Here is a 23,295-nt window from a genome sequence, read left to right as displayed (position 1 = left end):
GTGAAGAAGCAGCCACTTTCTGCACGGTCCACTGGCAGTCTGGGATGTCTGCCCAGCGCCAGGAGAGAGTTTAAAAATGCCCAAGCCCATCTTGGGCTCTTGGGAGGCTGGCTGAAGGGAATCTGGGAGTCAGCAAATCCCTAACAGCTGCCTGTTCCACACAGAACCTGGCAGAGGGTGGAACTCACCCCAGCCTCCAGGGGCTCCACCTCCTGCTGGGTGACACGATACCCATAGATGGACCACTGGTTGGAGCCCCTCAAGGGCAGGCCTGGCTCTTTCCCATCTCTGGGTTTCCAGCGCCCAGTACTGAGTAGATCCAGCCACTCAGGGTGTGTTAGGCTGAGTTGAAAACCCAGGTAGGTGTTGGTATGTGGAGGGTTGTGAGACAAGAATTCTAGGCATGCCCCAGAGGGACCTCTCCATACAAGAGAAGGGCCTGGAGTTTAGCCTAAGATGTTCTCACCTGGAGAAAAGAAGGGAGCAAGCACCTGGTGGGGAACATGGCAGTGGGAAGGGGTACAAAGAGCTAGAGGGCCTTGTTCTCCTATATGGTTATAATAATCAAAGCAACGTGGTGGGCAAGGCTGTAACTGTCAGCAGGATCAGCATAACAGATGAGGCATGGAGTACATCCTGGTACGTGAAGAACTAAAGGACACGTGGACAACCAACAAGCAAGTGATGGGTTCATCAACAAATGCAGCTGGGAAATGGGCTGCCTGGAGAGAAACCACGTTCGACTCTGACCTTGGACAATCTGCCATAATAAGTGATGATTAAAGAGCTGCCCAGTTGGGCTCAGAATTGGGGGTCCTGTGGGACAGAGGCACACATGAGACAGATCACCTTGTGCATTCACCTGCTCCCCTGGGCGCAGATGGGAGGAAGCCTCAGTCAAGGACCCAGCTCCACCCACCTTCCTTGGCATCCCCGGAGAAGGAGCTTACGAAGGCCAAACTCTCAATGACCTTAGCATTTCTTTCAAGCCCAGGACTGTGAACTGATCTACAACAGAAACTCCAGGAGTGTCTTTTTCAAATTCATGTTTAGCAAAAGTACTTTTCTGCACCCAAGCCGTGTAGGAAGCCACCCTGCTGCTTCCCTTCTCCTGATATACTTCTTGTTTGTATCACTCGTGCTAGACAATGGGTGGTCTTGGGGATCTGTCCCATTCTTCCAAATGCTGGTGTAGTGGAAACTCAAGTGTTAGACCAGGAATGGACCCTCCAATTTTCCTATCTCCCCCACCTTTTTTTTTTTTCTGCATTGCGTGGCACGTGGGATCTTAGTTCCCCGACCAGGGATCGAACCCGCGCCCTCTGCGTTGGAAGCATGGAGTCTTAACCATTGGACCGTCAGGGTAGTCCCTATCCCCTCATTTTATAGATGGAGAAAGTGAAGCCCAGAGAGGAGAAGTGAACTTCTTCTTGTCACACAGCCTGTCAGAGGCAGAGCTGGGCCTGGACCACACCCTCCCTGTCCCAGTGTCCTGCCCACCACTCTTCCACTGCCTTTTCTCATTTCCTCCCCTGCCCTTTTTTTCTAAGGCTTTCATTGCTTTCCTCTGGCTCTTCTGAGTTTCCTGTGCTGTCTACATTGCCACATGCCTGTCCACTTTGCAGCCTGACAACTCTGCTCCATGACAACTCTGGCTGGGTGAGAGAGCGAGGGTGTCCCAGCAGCCTGGCAGCCCCTGGTCTCACGACGGGCCCCAGCCCTCCGCCCAGAAGACACCCTGCCCAGCGCTGAGCCTGGCTGAGGACCAGGAGCACATGCCTCCTCTGGCTCTGGGCTCAGAAGATCCTCGTCCCTGTGTGTCTTCTCCGTTATACCCGCTAAATGACCTTGACCCTGACTGCTCTTCTGGAAAAGGGGAACAGTTAGAACATAGCACCTAGAGCTGTGAAGATCAAACGAGTCAAATACGTGGAATAGTGCTTTGTAAACTGCGAAGCACCATTCCAGTGTGAAACACTGGTGTCCTTCAGACCCCAACACAGGGCTGGACATATAGCAGATGCCTACTGGATAACTGTGGAACAGTGGTTCTCAACTGGGGGCGATTCTGACACCCCAAGGGCCACTGGGTGATACCTGGAGACATTTTTGTTTATCACAACTGGGTTTGGGGTGCTGTGGCATCTGACTGGTGGAGGCCAGGGATGCTGCTAAATGGCTTACAGGGCACAGGACAGCCCTCAGAGCAAAGAATTATCTAGCGCCATACGTCAACAGTGCTGACGTTCAGAAGCCTTGCTGTAGATGGATGAAAGTGTGAAATTATATCTGTAGACACAGATGTGATTTGTTGTTCCACTAAAGCAAAGGAGCTGTGGCTGGGGAGCTGACCATCAAGATACCATGGTGACCAAGAGCAGGAACCTCTCAGGTGAAATGAGCTGGCCGTGCCCGGGTCTGATAAGTTGAAAACATTTTATTTCAATTCTATCCTCAGGAGGCAGCATAAATAATCACAGAAGACCACAAAGGTCAGTGGGGAAGAAAAAAAAGCTTCAGAAGTGTGGGGAAGAGGAGATGTAAGCTTACACAGTCTAGCTGCGGGGTCTGGGGGGTGAGGAGACCCTGCTTTAGCTGGCCGAGAGGGTAGAAGGCTCTTGGAGGAAAAGCCCGAGGGGTCAGGGGGGCTTTCCCTGCCCAGGTCACTGGGGGGGCTTAGGGAGCCCCGCCTCTGTGGATGGATGTTCTGCAGGGCAGCCGTGGGACAAGCAGTGTGGAGCACAATGCATCTAGTAGGTCCTAGCTAATGAGAAAGAAGAGTGGACACCCACTTCTTGGTGCCCAGGCCAGACCTCACCCCTAAACTGTGACTTTTCTAAGAACAGTGTTCATGGACTCCGTAGGTAGTGACAAATGAAGGGAGAAAAAGAGGAAAAAAAGAAAATTGTAGAAGACCAAGTGAAATGTGGCATCTCCCAGGGTCCTGTGACCTTGGGCTCCTTTTCGGTTTCTTTATCTGCAAAGTGGGGAGAATGCTCCCTTCCTCTGGGAGCTGAGATGAGGCTCAAATGGGATCCTAAGTGTCGAAGGGCTGTGTAAACTTTAAAGTGCTACACCCACGTGAGGGGCTGTGGTCATCCTACAACTGTAAGGCTGACCGTGACTGAGAGAGCAGGGCCGAGACATGCACGCAGAGCAGCCCTCAGAGCCATCAGGCCCCTGCTCGGCCTCCCCAGGGCCAGCTCCACCCTTCTCAGCCTCAGCCTCCAGGAGGAAGAGGCCTCATCTCAGAGGGAGTCCCCTGGGGGGTGGGAGCAGAAGGTGGGGGCCAGGAGGACGTAGGAGCACTGAGTGTGAGGGGCCTCGACTGGGCAGTGAGACACATTGGCACTACTGGTGCTGGGAGGCTCCCAGTCCTCTCCTCCACGGAGACTTGGGCCCTGGTGATGCCCCCGTGGGATTGGCATCTTGATGCAGTGGGAAGGGTCTGGGCCTGAGGTCTGCACACCACTGGTCCTGGGCCTGGGTCCACTGTTCATCTGCTGGGTGACTTAGTGAAGTCACTACCCCATTGCAACCCTCAGTTCTGTCACTTGTAAAATGGAGACACGATTCCCTACCCTGCCTGCTTCACAAAGTCAATGGGAGAAGGGTGTTGCCAGAGCTTTGAAGAGCATCGGGGGAAAGCAAGGGGGCATTATGGCCTTGGCGAGCGATCCTCTTAATTCCCTGAAGATAAGAGAGAGGGGGCAAGAGACAGGAAGGAGTTGGGCTGCTCGCAACCCTTGTCAGGTGAGTGGGCTTCCAGGGCTGCCGGGGGAGAGGGAGGTGGGGGATGGGAGGGAGAACAGCTGATGCTGGCAATCCAGCCCTTACTGTGCGTCCATCAGGGCCACTGTGAGCCCCAGCAGGGAGCACGGAGATGTCCTGCAGCCCCCTTTGCAGGGGAAAAGTTCAACCTCTAAGTCTCCTGGGGTCCAGGCTTCCCCCTCCGATCCCTGGTCCATTGAGGGCACCCCTCGGGGAGTCCGAGGTCTTTGCCAGCCAAGGGGAAGCCGAGGCTCCTGGGGTGGCAGGGGAAGGGGCTGCCAGCCTGGGTCTCCGGGAGAGGCTGGGGGCTTTTGTTAGCATGAGGTCGAGAGGTCAAAGGTCAGCTTCCAGTTCTTGAGGTGGCAGGTGGGGTCCTCAGGCACTCCCCCAGCTCCAGTCCTGGCTCTGTCTCTGGGGTCACCGGAGAAGGGGAAGTTAAGGGACGAGTAGAAACAACGGAGAGATCGGCTTAGAAAGCAGCTCAGCCGGGGAGCTAACAGTTCTTGGGGCTGTTGCGCAAGTTTTTCAGTTCCAGCTGTAGCTGCCGAATGCGGATGTCCTTCTGGGCCAGCTCCTCTTTCAACCTCCGAATCTCATCCTGCTGCCGGAAGAACATCCGGAGGAGCTGGGGTGGGTGAGAGAGGGGGCCGGTGAGCCAAAGAGAGCAGGTGAGAAGGTGACATTTCGAGGGGGCATCCAGACCCCCAACTCCACCCCCATGCCCCTTGCAGCCGCTGTCCTCCTGGCCCAGGCCTCCCACACCTCCTCCGTTCCGGTGCCCCAGGTGACTCAGGTCACTGCCGCTCTCCCTTCTCCAGATTCAGCTCATGGCTCCCACCCACGTCCACCCCCAGCCCGCACCGTGAGGCAGAGAAGAAAAGCTCTGGCATATGCAGACCCGCCTCGGGCACTGCTCCAGGGTCACTGAAGAAGGGATGAGTCCACACAGGCCAGTTTTCCAATATCCCAAGCTCACCCTTTCAGGGCTTCAAACCGTATACTTCATTTACCTACCACTTGGAATAGAAAGCTTTCTAAAATGTTTTGCATCCTTCTCTTCTTAACGTAGCTCAGGATACAGAATGGAATCCAGCTTTTTTTCCTGCTGACAGGGGACTAGCACAGTGCACCAAAGTCTGCACCAGCCATTGCTGGAGTGGCCATGAGCAAAGCATGGGAATCTGACAGACCCTCGCTTAGATGGCTCCCTGGATTAACCAGCCTCTCCATTTCTTCCATAAAATAGACTGACTGACGCCCGCGAAACACAGCCTCCACAGGCTCCTGGAGGACCCCACACACTTGAGCTGAAAGTTACCAACAAGCAGTCGTGTTGGTCCTCAAACTGCCTACTGTGAGTTGCATCTGTTTTTGTATGATGATTGCACAGTTTAATTAAATATGACATAAACGGATGAAATAGGAATACAAAAAGAGTTGCTGTTTCTATAAAAACTAAGTTGAATGCATTCGAGAATCTTGAAGAAGGGGGTGCTAAGAAAGTTGTTACTGAATTAGGTGTGGATGATATACACATAAAAGGTTGGGGAATATTCTATGTCTTGATTGTATGGTAGTGGTCACACAGCTGTAGGCATATGTCAAAACTCATGGAACTGTACACTACAAAGGATGAATTTTACTGTAGGTCAATTACACCTCAATAAACCTGTCTTAAAAAAAAACCCGGGGGACTTCCCTGGTGGTCCAGTGGCTAAGACTCCACGCTCCCAATGCAGGGGGCCTGGGTTCAATCCCTGGTCAGGGAACTAGATCCCACACACCACAACTAAGAGTTCACATGCTGCGATGAAGATCCCACATGCCATAACTAAGACCCGGAGCAGCCAAATAAATAAATATTAAAAAAAAAAACACAAAAAAAACAACTGGGGAAAGCTTTGAAAAAACAAGAGCTTTGTTTTCAGATTGATTTTAAGTTCCACTTAAAAGAAACTGAAACTGGAAACTGGAGTTAAAGTGTGGTGTATTTGACAAAGACATAGCAGATCCCAACTGGGACGTCCTCAAAGAAAAGGTCTTGGTCCTACATCAAAACGTGTGGAATGAATGTGTATGTTTTATATTTTAAATGAAAATAAATTGTTTAAAGAATATATATAGGGCTTCCCTGGTGGCACAGTGGTTAAGAGTCCGCCTGCCGATGCAGGGGACACGGGTTCGTGCCCTGGTCCGGGAAGATCCCACATGCCATGGAGCGGCTGGGCCTGTGAGCCATGGCCGCTGAGCCTGCGCATCCGGAGCCTGTGCTCCGCAACGGGAGAGGCCACAACAGTGAGAGGCCCACGTACTACAAAAAAAAAAAAATATATATATATATATATATATATATATATATATATATATATATATATATATATATATATAATTTTTGTGATTCTTTCCTTTAACTGACTTTTTTTTCATTAACCAACAAACCAGTCCTGGTTACATCTGTTCAGAGGGATGCTGTGATGTTTGCCCTGCACTAAATGATTCTACACACTCCTGTGCCTTCCAAGTTCTCAAAGTTTCTTTGTATAATTTTTTGGATCTACTTTTGTTTAAAAAACAGATTTACTTAAGTGTAATTCATGTACCATAAATTTCACTCATTTTAAGTCAATTCAGTGAGTTTTAGTAAAATTACAGAGCTGTACAATGATGTCTTCTCCCCTGTGTCAAGCTACCTGTTGTCTCTTCACACTTAGACCAATGTTCACAGCCCCATTATCTCATTGGTTGCTTCCAGTCTTCTGTGATGATTAAAATTGTAGGTAAAACCAGAGTAACAGGCTCTGAGCAAATTTTTTTTTCCCAACAAGCAAAGTATCCAGGCTGTAGTGTAGAGAGATTATGGCACCTGTGCTGTCTGCTCAGAGACCCTTTAAAATATTTCTCCAGGTCCTCCATTCTGATTGATACAGACAAGTCCATAGCTCAAGGTTACTCATTGTAACTGCTATCCACCCTGCCTTCTCCACACCCAGTACTAGAACCAACTTCAGGTTCTTGTTATGGCCCTGGGCTATCGCAGCAATTCAACTATGTCTACCTTCTCAAGGTACTTAAAAGAAAAAAAAATTTTTTTTAATGGAAAACAAAAACAAGTACCCATCATCCAATTTCAGCAAATAACATGCAAGCACTCTTCTTTTTTTTTTTTTTTACTTTTTGGCCGTTCCACGTTGCATGCGGGATCTTAGTTCCCTGACCAGGGATCGAACCTGCACCCCCTGCACTGGAAGCACAGTCTTAACTGCTGGACCACCAGGGAAGTCCCCATGTGACCACTCTTGCTTTGGCTTTACTCTTACCTACTTCCCCTGTACCACCCTCCTCGCGATTATTTTGAAGCAAATCCCATTGATCACACGGTCTCATCCAGCCTTAGAAATCTGAACATCCCTCTATAATGGCACATAAACATATTTTATAGCAATTATCAATTTACCTGCCAGTTTCACCTTTAAGACTGTGAGGTCCCAGAGGTTAGGAATGGTCTTACTTTTATGAATAACAGTGATAATTATAAGTTGGTGTGACAAGAAATCCTGTAAGATGGCCCCATGTTATCCTTTCCTTTCATGGGTAGACGGGACCTAGTAACTTGCTTCAAATGAATAGAATATGGCAGACATGGTGGTATGTCATTTGCAAGGGGAGTTGACAAAAAGACTGTGGCTTCCATCTTGGACACCCTCTCTTCCTCACTGCCATGCTGTGAGCAGCCCTATGGAGAGGTCCATATAGCAAGGACCTGAGGGAGGCATCTGGCTGACAGCCCCTGAGGGACTGAGACCCTTAGTCCAATGACCTGTGAGGAAATAAGTCTTGCCAGCAACCAAGTGAGTGAACCTGGAAGCAGATCCTTCCACAGGTGAGTCTTCAGATGTGACTGCAGCCCTGGCTGATGGTTCACACCCTCATGAGAGACCTCGAGCCGCGGGCACCCACAGATACTATGAGATAATAAATGTTTGGGGTTTAAGTCCCTAAGTCTTGGAGTAATTTGTTACATGGTAATCGAGAGCTAATACAGTTAGCCTCTTTATGCATTTAATGTGAGCAGGAAGAGAGCTAGATACTTAGCAATGGTCTCTTTAATGCTCCCAGCATTTCATATCCCCATTTTACTGTGAGGAAATGGACTTAGGGAAGTCAGGAAACATGTTCAGGCACAGCCAAGAAATGAGAGAGCCAGGATCCAAATGCAGGTGGGTCCCTGCAGCCATCTCCACCGCAGCTGCATCAAGCCCAGTGCCTGGCACACAGTGGGCATTCCGTGAATCCTGGCTGAGCTGAACTACGCTGGTGCCAGGGACCAAGGGTGTGGTTGGAAGGAGAGGCCTCTGGGGGGCGTGGACAAGGCCCAGCTCCAGTCACCCCTGATGAGCTGCTCCCTTTCCAAATGGTACAAAGAGTACTTTCATCAACACGCAGCCTCTTCCACAAAAACAGGAAATCATCAGACCCTGCTGCTGCTGCCATTCCAGGGAGGAAAGCAGTGCTGTAATGCATGAGGCTGGCTTTCCCCATGAGTCAGGAATTTATAACTCCAGATGACAGCAACATTCTGAAATGGATTCAGGAGGGGACACATAACTCTAGGTTCGCGGGTTTGAGGGGCATCAATATCCCTACCATAGCCCAGCCTCTAGTTATTGGGGTCAGAGGCAATGGAAGCCAACAGCAGGCTACTTATGGTATTTGTCAGAGAAAGAAAAATGCCTCAGAACGGAGCTAGCTTAAAGGCCTGAAGCCCATAATTGAAATGCAAAGGTCTCGCTCTGCCAGGATGTGTGGCAGCAATAACTTATATTCCTTACCTCATTCTCTGTCCTGGGTGGGACATTTTCTAATAAATCTATTCCGTTGACCACAACGCTCTTCTTTTCTTTGATGGGAGCCTTGAATACCATTTTGGGGGACTTCTTATAGCCTTCTTTCAAAGACATCAGCACAGGATCTAAGAAAGGCAAGGGATGTGTTCTCACTGACAATTCCATTGACTGTCAAGTGATGGTGGCTCTCACTTAACACCACGCCCGACAGTCGGCTGAGGATGAGGGCAAGTTCAATGAGGAGGATATGCAAGGGGAAGGGGGTGGGCTAGACCGAATGCCAAGGTTGCAGTCTCCTAGCCTCTTCTGGGAAGCCCACCCCTTGCGGTACCTCGGTTGATGCCTCCCAGCCACTCATCGGGGGTCAGAGCTGGCTCTGTGCCCGGCGTCATGGGGTAAATGTCTTCCTGGTAGGAATCCGACTGCAGCGGGGGAAGCAGAAGAGTGGACAGATGGGGGGCTGCTGAGAAAGCCGCTGCTCTCCAGTCAGATTCTCCTCTTTGCTGACGTCCAACCGCATACCTGCTGCCCTGCCTCCGGCCTTTGTACTCACAGTGTCTCCCATTTGGAATTCCCACCTTGCCTTCCGTAGCCAGCCAAACTGTCCTCACCTTGGAGCGGCCTCCACCCCCCACCCCCATCCACAGGAAAAGGGCTCCTTCTTCCGGGCTCCGCCAGGCTTACAGTCAGTGGCGAGAAAGCTAGGCTTCAATGCCAGGGGCCCTTTGGAGCCAGCCCAGCCCCACTCACCCTCCGGGGCACGATCATGGAGATAGGCTCAATCAGGCCCTTGAGAGTCACCAGCTTGTAGAATCGGAACACCTCGCAGGCAGACACATCCAGCCCGTGCTTGGGCATAACCCCTGTGGACAGGCATACATACGGCTACATGGGGTCCCGGGAATCCCCCCTCAGTGCCCCTCCTTCCTGGTGACCTTGGCCAGGGGAAAGGCACAGGTGGAGGGCACTAGGTTTGGAGGCAATGACCCATACAGTAGACAGGAGGGGGCTGGGGGCTTCCTGAGTCAGGCTCTGTCTCTGGGTGGTAACTTCTCAAATAAGCCCTGTGGGCCGGACCTGCCTCACCAAGGGGCATGCTATAGATTTGGGGCATTTGAGAACTGGAAGGGGCTGCAGAACTATTTGAATCTAATCCATTCTTTTTACAGATGAGACTCTTGAGGGTCAGAAGGGAAGGGGCTTTTGCCCGAGGTCACACAGTGTTGTCACTGTATAAGCCAGAGAGACTATCACCTTGTGAAATGAACTGGTTTCCCGAAGCCTCTGTGCCCCCAGTCTTCAGAGAGAGAAGGAGGGAGAAAGCTTTCCCCGTGCACCCCAGAGGTCTAAACGCAGCCCAAGACTGCCGTTCCGTCATGTGTCTTATAGGATCGACAGGGGTGCGTGTGTGCATGTATATCTGCGTGGGCACCAGATACAACATCCCAACCAGCTGCATCAGCTGAACACTGGCTGGGGCAGCAGTGCAGTGTGGGGTTAGGAACACAAGCTTTGGGGTGGGACAGAATCCTGGGTCTGAATCCCGACTCTCCCCTCTTTCTGGCCGGGAGTCCTTGGGCAAATCACTGCTCTCTGAGTTCCAGCTTCCCTGGTTGCCTAGAGGAGTCCAGTAGTGGCCCCTCCTGAGATGGTCGGGGGACTGAGTGCGAAGATGCTTGTTAACTGCCCGGCAGTGATGAGCACAGATAACATTAGTTTCTTTCTCCATGATGTGAATATGAGTTAAGGTTCTACCTCTCCTCGGCTGGAGCAGAAGGCTGCTCTTCCAGAGAAGGGAATTCCAGGAGCTGGAGGGAAGTGGCATCATGGTACCAAGTGAGCCAGCAGACTTGGGTTTGAATCCTGGCTCTGCCACTTAGGAGCTATGTGACCTGCCTGGGGTGAGTGACAAAGCCACTTGGAACCTACGAAAAGTGCCTGGCTCGTGGCAAATGCTCAACAGTGGCCACAGGTGAGGAGGACAAGGAGAAATAGCTATCCTCAGTCCCTCCTCCCTCCTCTCCTCCCCATGTCCTGCTGACCCAACTTTCTAAACATCTCCTGGATCCATCCTCACCTCCTCATCCCCACGCCATCCCCCTAGTTACCATCCTCTCTTGCCTAGAAGTCCACAGTGGCCTCCTAACTGGTCTCTCTGCCTCCCTCCTGCCCTTTCAAGATCCAGTCTCCCTACAGAAGCCAGAGCAATCTTAAACCAACCTTTCAGATCACATCACACTGTCCCACTCCCACCTACCCATCCACCCAAGAAAAAGAAAATTCTACGAGTTCCCGGTGAAACCCCAACTCCTTCCCCTGGGTGATGGTTAATGTCGGTGGGCCCAGTAAAGTAGATGGCCCTCCCCAATGTGGGTGGGCATCTTCCAATCCATCGCAGCACTGAACAGAACAAAGGCCAGAGGAAGGAGGAATTTTCCCTTTTTTCTCTGCCTTGCTGCTTGAGCTGGGACATCTCATCTCATCCCCTGCCCTCGGACTGGGATTCACACCATCGGCTCCCTGGGGTCTCAGGCCTTCAGACTTGAGCTGGATTATACCACTGGCTTTCCTGGGCCTCCAACTTGCAGAGGGAAGATTGTGAGACTTCTCAGCCTCCATAATCACGTGAACCAAATCCTTGCAATTCCCCTTTTATAAATATACTTGGTTGTTTCTCTGGAGAACTCTAATATACCCTGTCTAATGCATCCCATGGGATCTGGCCCCTGCACACCTCTCCAGCTTAATCCCCTAACACTTACCCATCTTCCGCACGTTTATGCTTAGCCACACTGCCCTCCCTTCTGCTCCTAGAACATGCCAGGCTCTTTCTGGCCTCAGGGCCTTTGCACTAACTGTTCTTTCTGCTGGCACTACTCTTCCCCTTTCCTGCCTTTCGGATCTCAGTTTAAAATGTCACCTCCACAGCAAGGCTTCCCCCGACCACCTGGTCTAAAACAGCCCCCGTCACTCTCTGTTCTATTACCCCATCTGATTCTCTTCTTAGAACTTACTACCATCCAATATTTCCCTTACTTATTTGTTTACTGTCTGTCTGTCCCTCAGTGGGATGTGAGTGAGGCTGTGTTCTGTTTTATTTATCACTTTACTCCTGGACTAGTCCAGGGTCTGGCACAGTCCAGAGTCGGGCACACAGCTGGTACCCAGTACATGTTTGTTGAATGACTACAGGAAGGAACAGAAGGAGACAAGTACTCTGCCAGGTGTTCTGTATACATGATCTCTAAGCTTTACAACAGCCCTTCAAGGTAGGTTTAATTATCCCCATTTTACAGACGAGGAAACTGGGACTCAGAGGGGTTAGGGACACAGTTTAATCAGAATATAAACCTAGCTTGGACTCCAAAGTCCAGGTTGCTTGTTATACTATTTGATGATGGGGTGACAGTGAGGGAGGTGGGGATGACAGAGCCCTGGGGAAGGGTGAAGTCAGTGGAATGGTCATTCGGACCTCAGGCATATCTCTGGGCCTCCATTTTGCTGCTGGTCCCTGAGAGGGGTCCTTGGGCCCCTCCAGCCCTGATGTCTCTGAAGCTGGCCCTCAGGCCGTGTCCATAATCCCAGATCCTCAGAGGGACAAAGCCAGACTCAAATTCTAAGGAGAGGAGGGAACAGATCCCTGAAGAGATTCCTTCCCCTGGGTGATTTGGACCCCAAATGGGGGAATGCTGAATCGGATGCACTGCCAGTGTGAGTCACTGGGCATGAAGATTTCATTGTAAGGCTTTAGCGGTGGGAGAGTGCAGGGCGTGAAGGACGGACTCGCTACACTCGTCAATCCTGGAGCCCTCTATGGGATTTGCCTGAGAACCTGGGGATGCAGTGAGGGGGACACCCTGGAATTCCTCCTGTCTTCTCAGGCAAGGACAGAGCTGCTTTGGGGGACTGAGGGTCCTGACTTCCCAGAGGCTTCAGGAAGGCACATGCTGCTGGACCCTGTTCTGACCTTTAGTTACTGAACCTCCTCCCACTATGTCAGAACAACAATGGGCTTCGGCCTCCCCATCTGCAAATGGGAATGAAGGTACCGCCCACACCCCTGCAGGCTGCTGATGGCCAGAGATGGCGGAGGACACCAAGCGCCGTGGGCTGACGGAGCCGGTCTTCAGGCTGGCTGAAGAAGGGCAGGCTGACCTCCACAGGGCAGCACCCAGAGGTTCTATTCTGACCTGCCCATGAGCCGTGGCCTTCTGAGTCTGACTTTTCATTTTGGGGGCAGGGTGGCCCAAGAGCCAAATTCCAGTCTCTCCTTCTACAGCCTAACAACCGCGAGAGCCCCCGGACCCCCTTACCGAGGCCTTTCTGCGGAGCTGGGGAGCGGAACTCCATGAGGTAACTCAGGTAGGGCTTCTCAGTGCTGATCTCGTAGTACCTGATGTTTCCGTCTCCCTAGGGGCCGGGTGTGGGGAGGGAGGTGAGGAAGGAAGAGAGGAAGGGGCGGGCTCAGCAGGTCCTGGTCCAGCGGGCTGCTGAAAAGAGCCTCTGCCATGCCTCCGAGGTGGTCAAAAGACCAGGGAGGCCTGGCCTCTAGGCCCCCAGTGGGGCTGCCGTAGGAGACTTGCTGGGGGTGGTGGGGTGGAGATCGGGTGCTGTGTGTGTGCGTGCACGGTCATGGGCCTATTGACAGACTTTCTAACAAGATCTCCTGGCAGGTGCCTCCAATCCCATCATTAGGGATGATTCACGTCAGGCTCTGATCCTTATTCCCAAGTAAAACCCCACTCCAATCCACCCCTGAAGGAATTCTCAGTCACTGACACCTCAGCAGAATGAGTGTCCGACTTGAGGGTAGGTTTTGACCCATGTTGGGTCAGGGGAAGGGCAGACAGGTTAGGCTCTTCTTGGGAGGTAGGGCAGGAGCAGGGGCCCAATGGGGGCAGGGGTCTCCCACAGGCTGTCCCTGTCCCTCCCCCACCTTCTCCTACCTTTCCAGCCAGGTAGAGCATGTGTGTGTCAGCGTCGTAGAAGGGGAACAGGAGGCCGGAGAGCCCATCGATTTCCTCCTCGATCAGGGGCATGGACAGGTCCTCCTGCGGGCCGGGGGCCAGTATCAGCCCGTATCCAGGCAGGATGGCACCTCGCCTTCCCCAATCCCAGCAAAGCCCCCAGAGTAACAATGCTTTGATGTTGCCCCACCCGCTCCAGCCTCCCTGCGGCTGACCTGGTCCCAGAGGGCGATCTGTCTCGTGTTCCACCTGGAGACCCCCGTCGTGAGAAGCCTCTTCATGTTTCCCAGGAAGACCACCCGGTTCACTCTGTGGTTTTTGCAGTTCGCCTCCTGGCAGGGACAGAGAGCTGGTGAGCCAGGCCCCAGACAATAGGGTACTGGACTGGGCTGCCTGGTGGCCTCCAAACGTACATCCATGTCCTAATCCCCGGAACCTCTGGGTCATCCACGGGGGCCCTAAATGCCATCACAAGTGTCCTTATTTAGAAGAGGGAGGTAAAGGGAGATTCCACAGATGCAGAAAGGAGAAGGCAGTGTGACCACGGAGGCAGAGATTGGAGGTGAGGCCACAAGCCAAGGAAGCCACCAGAAGCTGGAAGAGACCAGGAAGGCTTCTCCCCTAGAGCCGCAGGAGGGAGTCGGACTTCCGGCCTCCAGAACTGTGAGAGGATCAATTTCTGTTGTTGTAAGGCACCCCGCTTGTGGTAGTTTGTCACAGCAGCCACAGGAAACGACTACAGGTGCTGTGGGGCAATGGAGGCCGGGGACCAAGAAACCAGGCCTCGCTGCCAGGTCCCAGAGCGGATGGGGGATGGGGAAGGAGGGAACTAACTGGACCAAGTCCCAGGCAGGGCCTGAGCTGGGCTGGGTGCCAGGTGCTCTCACCAAGGCATCTCTGAACTGTCACAACAATACCTATTGCAAGGACTCTCTGAGGATGGGGAGCTCGAGGCTCAGGAGGCCGGGGACTCATGCTGGTTCACTGCGGGGTGACTCACTTCACCGGGGTCTCCTTCTAACTGGGCCATCCTCTGCCTTCTCTCCTGCCTCTGGACTCATGACACCTCCTTTTCCTCCTAACATATGGTGGCCCTTTGCCAGGCTGAGTCAGCGTGAGGCAGGAACCAGAGGCTGGTGGAGCAGTGCAGAGACCCGGGCTGGCGTCACTTGCCCTGGATTTTAGTTCCAAGTTCTGCTGAAAAAGTGTAACCCTGGAGGAGTCCCTCACCCTCTCTGGGCATGTGTCCACATCTGTGAGAAGGAGGTTGGGGTCTCTGCTCTCTTACATCTTTTCTGCTTGGCATGGGCTCTGGGGTCCAACTGTCTGGGTTTGAATTCTAGCTCCTCCTGTAACTGTGAGAATCAGGTCAGCCCCTCTCCAAGGGGCAGCGTTTCCATGTGGGAAATGGGAAGAGTAACAGTACCCACCTCAGAGGATTAAATGAAGGGACGATGGGGAGCCCCTGGCACAGTGCATGCCACACAATGAGCTCTGAGTAAATGGTGGCTAATACTAATGACACTAATAACTATGGTGATTATTGTTTGTAGTAGTAGTAGTAGATGACATTCTGGTCCTGCAATATTGGCTTTTTCCAAGATAAACACAACCAGGTCACGCACCAATCTTTCTTGTGTTAGGAGGTAAACCTCAGATTTCATCCAAATTTTCCATCCTATCTAGCTCCATGACTGGCACACAGTAGGTGCTCAAGAAATGTAAATTTCTTACTCCCAAACGACATCTAATCCCTTCCTCAGAGTTAAGACCCAGAGTCAAAGACCAAAACTGGAGCTAAGTTCACCATCCACCTCCCCTCTTGGAGCTGTCCCTGGGACTGGCACCCTGAGCCACTTACTCCAGGCTCGTCCCATGCAGGTGGCTGGGCAGTGAGTCCAAAGTCCCCTCCTCCTGTGCCTACGATGGTCAACACCCAGGGATTCATGCGCTGAAGGGGGTTACCAGTTTGGCCCCCAGAGCAGGCAGAAGAATCCCATCTGGGGAGAGGGGTGGAGTCTGTGGGAAGGCTACTGAGGTCCCTCCGCTTCCAAAACAAGGCAGGGCTCCTATGAGCGGAGAAGGGCCCAGAACAGAGGGGTGGCCCCCAGATGTGCAGGCCAGGTGCTCAGGAGAGGGGAGCTGGCACAGCCTTTCCCTCCAGGGCTGGCTGAAAGCAGAGCCCTGGGTCCCAACACCTTTCCTTCCCCTCGAGAAAGATGCGGGGCTTCACCTGCAGAACGCGGCCGGAGCGGGGCTCGATCACACGCAGTTTCTTGTCCTTGCACGTGGTGGTAAGCAGGCTGCCGTCAGTGTTGAAGGACATGCAGAGGATCACGTCCGAGTGGCAGTCTATCATCTTCACCGGTTCGCCCACGTCCAGGTTCCAGATGAGGACCTGGGAGGGCGGATACACAGGAGGCGGGCTCAGCCCTGCTGCTGCTGGCATGGGGTGGCTGTCCCCAGTCTGCACCCGATGGCCCTGGGAGAGACGCCCCAGGCGGGGTTGGATGTGCTGGGATGCAGGATGGTGTCGGTGGGTTCTATATCAAAGGCTGATGTGTCCCTGTCACACAAATCCACAACTATCCTTGGGCAGATCCCAGCCCCAGCCTGGGCTCAGTTTCTGCTTCTAGCAAGAAGGGTGAGTGCTCCTGGCCAGGTTCCACTGGCTGGCACACCTCTTTTGAGGGCATACCTGGGGGTAGGGACTGGGGCTCCATTCTCCCCACCAGCAGCTTTGGATGCTTCTTTTTCCTACTAGGAGGGCAGCAGCCACTTCTTGGTTAAGAAGTAGCCAGGTAGAGGGTGTGGGCACGGAGTGGGCATTCTTCTCCAATGTATCAGTGCCGGAGAAGGCAGTAAAGATGCCTCCAGCCTCTGTGAACCCCAGGAATGACAGGCGCACAGAAGATGCTCAGCTGTGTTGTTGAATGAGCGAATGAATGGATGTGACAATACTGGTTAACAGGCTCGGGAAAGTAACAGTGCTCCCTACAGGCCCCCCAAAGTGCCTTTCTCTCTCCCTCCACTTTCCCGCCGAGTTGGCTCTGGCCACAGTGCCCACCGGCTGCCCACCTTGTAGTCATAGCCAGCACTGAACAGGATGTTGTTGGTGGTAGGGTGCCACTCGACCAGCCCCACGCGCCGGCTGTGCCCATGCAGCTCCAGAAGAGCCTCCGTCATGTTCCGCTTCAGCCCGCCCTCGGGGATCTCCCAGATCCGCACCTGCAGAGGGGAAGGAGGGCCTCGGTTGGCTGGGCAGGGCCAGGAGAAGCCCCTGCTGCCCTCTTCCTCAGACACCAGGCTTTCGGAGATCTGCCTAGTAAGATCTGGCCAGGGTGGTGGGCAGAGCCCGACTGAGGCCTGGGGGGGAAGGTTGCAGGGTGTGGCTAGAGAGAAAAGAGACCATCTCCACTGTGCCTTTGGGAGGGTTTTCTCCAAGAAGTCTCTGCAGACCTTGGCGACTGTTCTTACTGGCATATCGTTATTGTTATTGTCTAGCCAGGCCCAGAGGATCACACATGGAGCAGCTTTTAGCAAGTGCTGTATTCAAAGCCTATCTCTGCTTCCCTTCCACACCCTTTTAATAGTGCCTTCAGCCCCAGCGCCTCTGTTTGTACCACACGGCCTGTCCCTCACTACGTTCCCCACCCGGGATGGACACCTGATCAGAGGGAAACCCATCTGGGAGACTGGGAGGCCCAGAGTCTCTCCTGAAAGATGAGGAACCAAGGGGCAGAGACCGATGAGATGCTGGAGCCTGAGCCGAAAGGATGCAGAGCCTGGATGCAGCTATTATCAGTCTTATGGAAGCTGAAGAAGAAGCAAAGAGAGAAGCAGAGAGAAGCAATCATGTGGCCCCAGAGAGACAGAAACTGAGCAATTTCTCTGCGATCTTTGAATAACCCACTGATTATTTACGTTAACGCTGGTAGGCTTCTGTTTCTCAAGCCAAGCATACCCTGCAAGTTTCAACTGTTTCATCTATAAATGGAGCGGGGCGGGGGGAGTCTTTGCCTTGCCTTGCCTACTGGCAGAATAAAATAAGATAGTGGTTGTAAAAGTTTGTAAACTATAAAGTGCTCTAAAGACCTATGGAATTATAGTTCTTGTTATAATTGTTAGCATCATCATTAATGCTATTCATCATGATCTAACTGGGTGGAGAAGAAAAAGAACATGTGACTATAGCTTAGGACACCTTTAACACAAACGTTTTGAAAATCTGAACTCCACCCTTGCTAGTAAGGAGAAAAACAGGGAAGACAGCTTTGAGATACCATTTATAATCTTCTAAAATAGCCAACTGAAAGAAAAAAAAACAGTATTGACAAGATTATACGGGAACTTATAGATTCAGTTGGTGTTGGTAGTATTACAAATCAGAGTAACTCTGTTTTGGAAGCAATTCGGCAATCTTTAGTAGGAACAATGGAGACATTTGTATTATATTCCTTGATCTAGTAATTTCACTCTTAAAATTCAAAATAAGCCCAAATCTCCATGCATGAAGATGTTCATTACAATACAGAAAATTCAGAAATACTCCAAGTGACCAACATTAGGGAAACAATTTAATATGTCATAGCAATATGGAATATTAGCCATTTGACGATAATTCTGAAGGCTATGAATAAAGAGGAAAAACATGTTAAAGAAAGCCAAAGGCAGTCCCAAAGACAGGGGAGCAAGGCTGGGAACCGGGGGTACCTCTAAGGGAATTCCCTTGTGGGTTTCCCTTCTTGGTGCTTTACTCTCAGACTGTAGAAATGAGTATTTCCCACATGTATGTTCCCCTGAAGACCCAGCTCGGCACATGTAGACCACGGGAGGCTCCAGGTCCAGTCAAGGATTAGGGGTCACCCTTAGGAGCACCATTCTCAGTTTCAAAAACATACTTGAGAAAAAGTTTATAATTAGGGGACAGTTTGAGGTTTTCCTGTCCTCACTGAATCATCTCCTGTGGTTGCTCCAGCTCTCCAGGAAAGCCCAACACTCACATAAGCCTGCCTGGTGGCAGGAGCCTGGGGGAGGGAGGTGATGGAAAGGGGGCCCAGCATGCCCTACGGTCTTTCCCCGAGAGCCCTGTGCGAGGGCCTTCTGAGATGAGGTCTCATCTGGAAATGGCAGAGAGGGTGGAGTGGGGACCAAGGTAGATGACTCAGTAGTCACCAATAAGACACCCATTCTTCTTGTCCCCAAATGTTCCAGGAAGGTGACCCTTGAAGAGCAGAGACTAATGCTTGTGTTACACACACACACACACACACACACACACACATACACATCATACATACAATACCTCCCCCATCCTCCACATTTCTTTCTTTTTTACCCAAAGGTATGCTATGATACATGTACTTCTGCAACTTGCTTTTCTCATGTAACAAGTGCTAGTAGGCATTTTTCCACACTACACATGGCTCTACTTTATCTTTTTAAGTGGCCAGAGGGACAGCTGTTATGTGGCCATGCCGTGATGGATTTAATCAACTTCTGTTAATGGACACCTGGGCTCTGCCCACTTTTTTTCACTGTTACAATTCATTCTATGATGATCAGGCCTGTCATACAAGTTTGTGCATGGCTGTGAGTATTCCTGTAGGACACATGCCTAGAAGTGTTTCACTTTTTTAGTTACTGTAAAATTGTCCTCAAAAGCTGTCCCAGGGACTTCCCTGGTGGCGCAGTGGTTAAGAATCCCCTTGCCAATGCAGGGAACACGGGTTCGAGCCCTGGTCCGGGAAGATACCAGGTGCTGCAGAGCAACTAAGCCTGTGCGCACAACTACTGAGCCCATGCAGCTAGAGCGCCTAGACCCTGTGCTCTGCAACAAGAGAAGCCACCGCAATGAGAAGCCCGCACACTGCAATGAAGAATAGCCCCTGCTCACTGCAACTAGAGAAAGACTGCGCACAGCAACAAAGACCCAACGCAGCCAAAAATAAAAAATTAAATTTAATTTAAAAAAAACTAAAAAAAAAAAAAAGCTGTCCCAGTTTTTACCAGCAGAGTCTGAGAGTACTTCTTTACCCATGTCTCTAAAACTATACCTTCGAAAACAGGTTTTTGCCCATCAGATCAAAAATGCCATCTCCCTGTTGTTTGGATTTGCATGTCTTTGATTCTTAGAAATACCAGGCATCTTTTTCCATGTTGATAGGCTACACTTGTTTACACTTGAGCAGGAAGCTTGAGATGCTATCAGGGTCAAGGGGACGAAACTTGAAGGAGCAGAAAGGCAGGCCAGCGTGGAGGCATTTGCGGGCAAAGGATCTTGTCTATGGCCAGACAAGTACATACACACGCGAATCTATGTCATTCAGTGTATAAGTGTTGATTAGGGAGGGGAGAAAATCTGGGCTTTGAGAAAATCTTTGAAACCGAAAGTTGAGTCTCATTCATTCCACTCACACCTCTTATGAGACAGGCCGTGGGATAATGAGCCAATGGGAGGGGCGCTGAGCTTGCCCCATGCCTGCTCTTGAGCGCACATGGCAGAGAACCTACAGGAGCACAGAGCTGGGGGCCCTGAATCCGGTCTTGGTGGTGACGGGGTGGGAGGGTCAGGAGGCACAGGGTTATTACAAGAGGGGATGTGACCCACATTTGAAAAGACGGGCTGGGAATGTGGGGAAGGATGAGACAGAAAAATGACCCCGTGTGTGGGTTCAGGCACAGTGGGCAGAGAAACTGCTGGAGGGTCAGCCCGGCTGGTGTGGGGCAGGCTAGCAGGTGGCAGAGGAGGCCAGAGGCCATGTGTGTCATCCTTGGTTACTGACGTCCCAGGGAATCCTGCTCAGGCTGAGGCTCAGAAGGAAGCCTTTTTCCAGAACAGCCTAATTCCCGAGGAGCCAGCTAACGGAGGCATCCCTGGATGGCATCACATGCAGGGTAAGGTAGAGACACGGGGGGAAGCTGTGAAGGGCGGGTCCACTCAGGCTCTAATCCCACTGACCAGCTAGATGACCTTGGACAAGCCAGTTAACCTCTCTGAGGTTCAGGCTCCTCATCCAGATGATGAATTGAGAGGTACGTACCTTTTAGAGGTGTGTGGGTTGAGCTAAACTGAGCTTCAGGGTCCTTGTGAGTCTGAGGCTTTCTAGCCATAGGAGCTGATTTGTTGGCGTGACAGCTCTGCCTAGGAACCGAGGGGCTAAGCCAAGGGGATGGAGAGGGCAGGCACTGTCTGTGACCAGGCACAGCCCCTGGACTGGCGCCAAGTCCAGAGGAATGAAGGGCTGCAGGGGGGAAGCCAAGAGCTGTTTTCACCAATAACTGCTAGAGTTGGGTCTCAAATGGAAAATGTCCCACAGAGAAGGAGAGAGGCGTCTTGTCTCATAACTCCATTTGATTCCAGCCACTTCTCTCCCTGGGCCCCAGTTTTCTCTTCTGCACACTGAGACAGTATTAATCTTCCAAACTTCTCTGCTTTTGACATCACTGAATGTTATCACCGGGGGGAAGAGACTAGCTCCGTTTGATCCGCCACTACAGCTAACAGTTGGCAGCACGCACAACAGGAGCTCAGAGGAGGAGCTGGAGTTCACAGTGGGCCTAAGTAGCTGGAAAAGGAATTCTAGTCCCTAGATATTCAAGGGATTTGCTGGGAACAAAGAGTGGATGGGTGTGGGAGGAGCGCTACAGATCTGTTCAGAGGTTGCTCTCAGAGAGGTTACTTCAATTCAACAGGAAACCAAATAGAGTCTGCCAGACGGGATTTCTGGAAGGAAGCGGAGGGGAGAAGTGGCAAAAGCGCTTTCTCCAGCAAGCCAGCTGTGCCTGGGACTGTCCCTTTCATAGGTCCCTGGGTCAGAGCCCTGTTTAGTTAAATTCAGTTCCAGTCAATCCAACGAAATATGCCTACCCCCTCCCTGGGTCACAGTGTTGGCCAGCGGGGGCCAGTCCTTGGTCTCAAGTAGCTCACAGTCTTGTGGGGTTGACAGCAGACACGTGCAGACAAGGCTAAGCCAAGGCGGCTGAAAGGGACAGTTTATAAAGCTGCAAAACCAAGTGTCCCTGAGCATGGGTGAGGGAGCAACTGGGCCAAGAAAGTGAGAGCTTTGTGGCCTTACAAGCTCCCTTCGAATCCAGGCTCTGACCTTATCGGCTGTGAGACTTCAGCCAACTTATTAGCCTCTCTGAACGTCAGTCTTCCCAACTGTAAGAATAATTACACCTACGTTATAGTTGTTATGAAGGCTAAATATATACCCTACGAAGCAGATTACTAAGCACTCTTAGTAATACTTAACAATGCTTGCTTAATATTAATTAAGGATTATATACAAGTTTTAGATAGGTCAGATTTTAGATGTGATTTCTATTTTTCATCTGTGCTTTGTGGCCCCCTGTGTAGTCAATGAATGTGGTATGAAGTCTGCCTCCATTTTATGGAATGCAAATACATTTCCTCTTTAAAATTATTATGTGATTAGGAAGGTGTCTGGCTGGGTCTGATACATTGAGGATTGTGGCTGCTAGTGACTTAGGGCCAGGGCCTAGTGAGGGCCTACGCAGCCCCTCTGACAACACTGTTCTAAGGGAAAGAATGCTATGGTTAGGGGAATTGCTTGTTACACAGCTACAGCAAACAAACAGTACTTGTCATCTGTATCTGGGGTATAGGAGCTAAGAGAAGGAGTTGGAGTTCACAGTGGTCCTAAGTAGCTGGGAGAAGATATGGATTCCAACTCCTTAGTATTTACTTCAAAAACAACCCCGTTTGGAGTAGTGCGGGAGGAATAGGCGAGTATAAGATATGGTTACTGCCCTCTGATGGCATCCAATTTAGCTGTACTACATTCCACAGCCATTGGCCCTAGGATTTCCATCCAACAAATCCACAGAAACACTGCCGGGGGCTGAGATCAGAGCAACTCTCATGTCTCTTCTGCAGCGAGAAGAAACCGTGAGGGTCTTGCCCAGAGGGTCTTGGAACTCCCACCTCCTCCTTTCTTGCCAACTATTCTGTTTACTACTAGAAACTGAGTTTACCGTTCACTCACCTAAACAAGAGGTAGAACCTCAAAGTCTTCCTTAATGTTGATATCTTCTGACCACCTAACTGTTTCCCAACATGGGAAACAAATCACTCCTAAGAGAGGGAGGTGAGAGAGGCCACCTGAGGGCCCAGAAGGAAGCACGATTGAGCATCTACTGCTGAGAGTCTTGTGAGGTAGCTGCCAGCAGATTAAATGAAATGGTACATGTGAGGCTGGACACATGAAAGGATATGTGCTACCTATTATTATTATTATTATTATTATTAATGACTATTCTTACACAGGTAAGGAAATGAGGCACAAAGAGGTTAGGAAACTTGCCCAGGTTGCACAGCCAGGAAGTGGGGAGCTGGGATTCAAACTCAGGATTTGAATCAGGCAAACTGCCCTGTTTCTCTCTTCTGAACACCTGCCCCTGCCCAATCCCTTCCTTCTTTCCTGGATGGACTCTGACAACCTGGGGAGGGCATGGTCTGTCTTTCTGCTCATGTATTCCAAAAAAGAGGTGCCACTCCCTGGCCTCAATAATCTAAAAATTATCCCATTTGGGTCACAGACAATCTTCAAGGCCTCCCACTGACGGTCAACTCCTCCATACAGGGGTGGGGTCTTTAAATTCACTGCCCTATCTCTAGGGTGAGGAACAGTGCCTGGAATACAATAGGCACCTAAGACATACTTGTTAAATGAACAAACCAACGGAAG

At 51.3% G+C, this 23,295-nt stretch overlaps 1 protein-coding gene across 1 annotated transcript in view; it reads right to left on the bottom strand.

Annotated features, from left to right (window-relative positions):
- Positions 1-4,264: 4,264 nt before the first annotated feature.
- The window catches only part of CORO2B (coronin 2B), a gene marked incomplete at both ends in the record, with an annotated part of 68,965 nt that continues 49,934 nt past the window's right edge, over positions 4,265-23,295 (bottom strand). Inside the window, 9 exons of the mRNA XM_079700843.1 lie at positions 4,265-4,396; positions 8,601-8,740; positions 8,947-9,037; positions 9,366-9,478; positions 12,929-13,025; positions 13,562-13,666; positions 13,798-13,914; positions 15,816-15,980; positions 16,661-16,810. Of these exons, the coding sequence (XP_079556969.1) occupies positions 4,265-4,396; positions 8,601-8,740; positions 8,947-9,037; positions 9,366-9,478; positions 12,929-13,025; positions 13,562-13,666; positions 13,798-13,914; positions 15,816-15,980; positions 16,661-16,810 (1,110 nt within the window). The remainder of the gene's footprint in view (positions 4,397-8,600; positions 8,741-8,946; positions 9,038-9,365; positions 9,479-12,928; positions 13,026-13,561; positions 13,667-13,797; positions 13,915-15,815; positions 15,981-16,660; positions 16,811-23,295) is intronic.

The sequence above is a fragment of the Hyperoodon ampullatus genome, assembly GCF_949752795.1.
Source record: "Hyperoodon ampullatus genome assembly, chromosome: 3".
Lineage (NCBI taxonomy): Eukaryota > Metazoa > Chordata > Mammalia > Artiodactyla > Ziphiidae > Hyperoodon > Hyperoodon ampullatus.
Note: the sequence above shows the minus strand (reverse complement) of the source record. Positions and strands in the feature narration are given on the sequence as shown.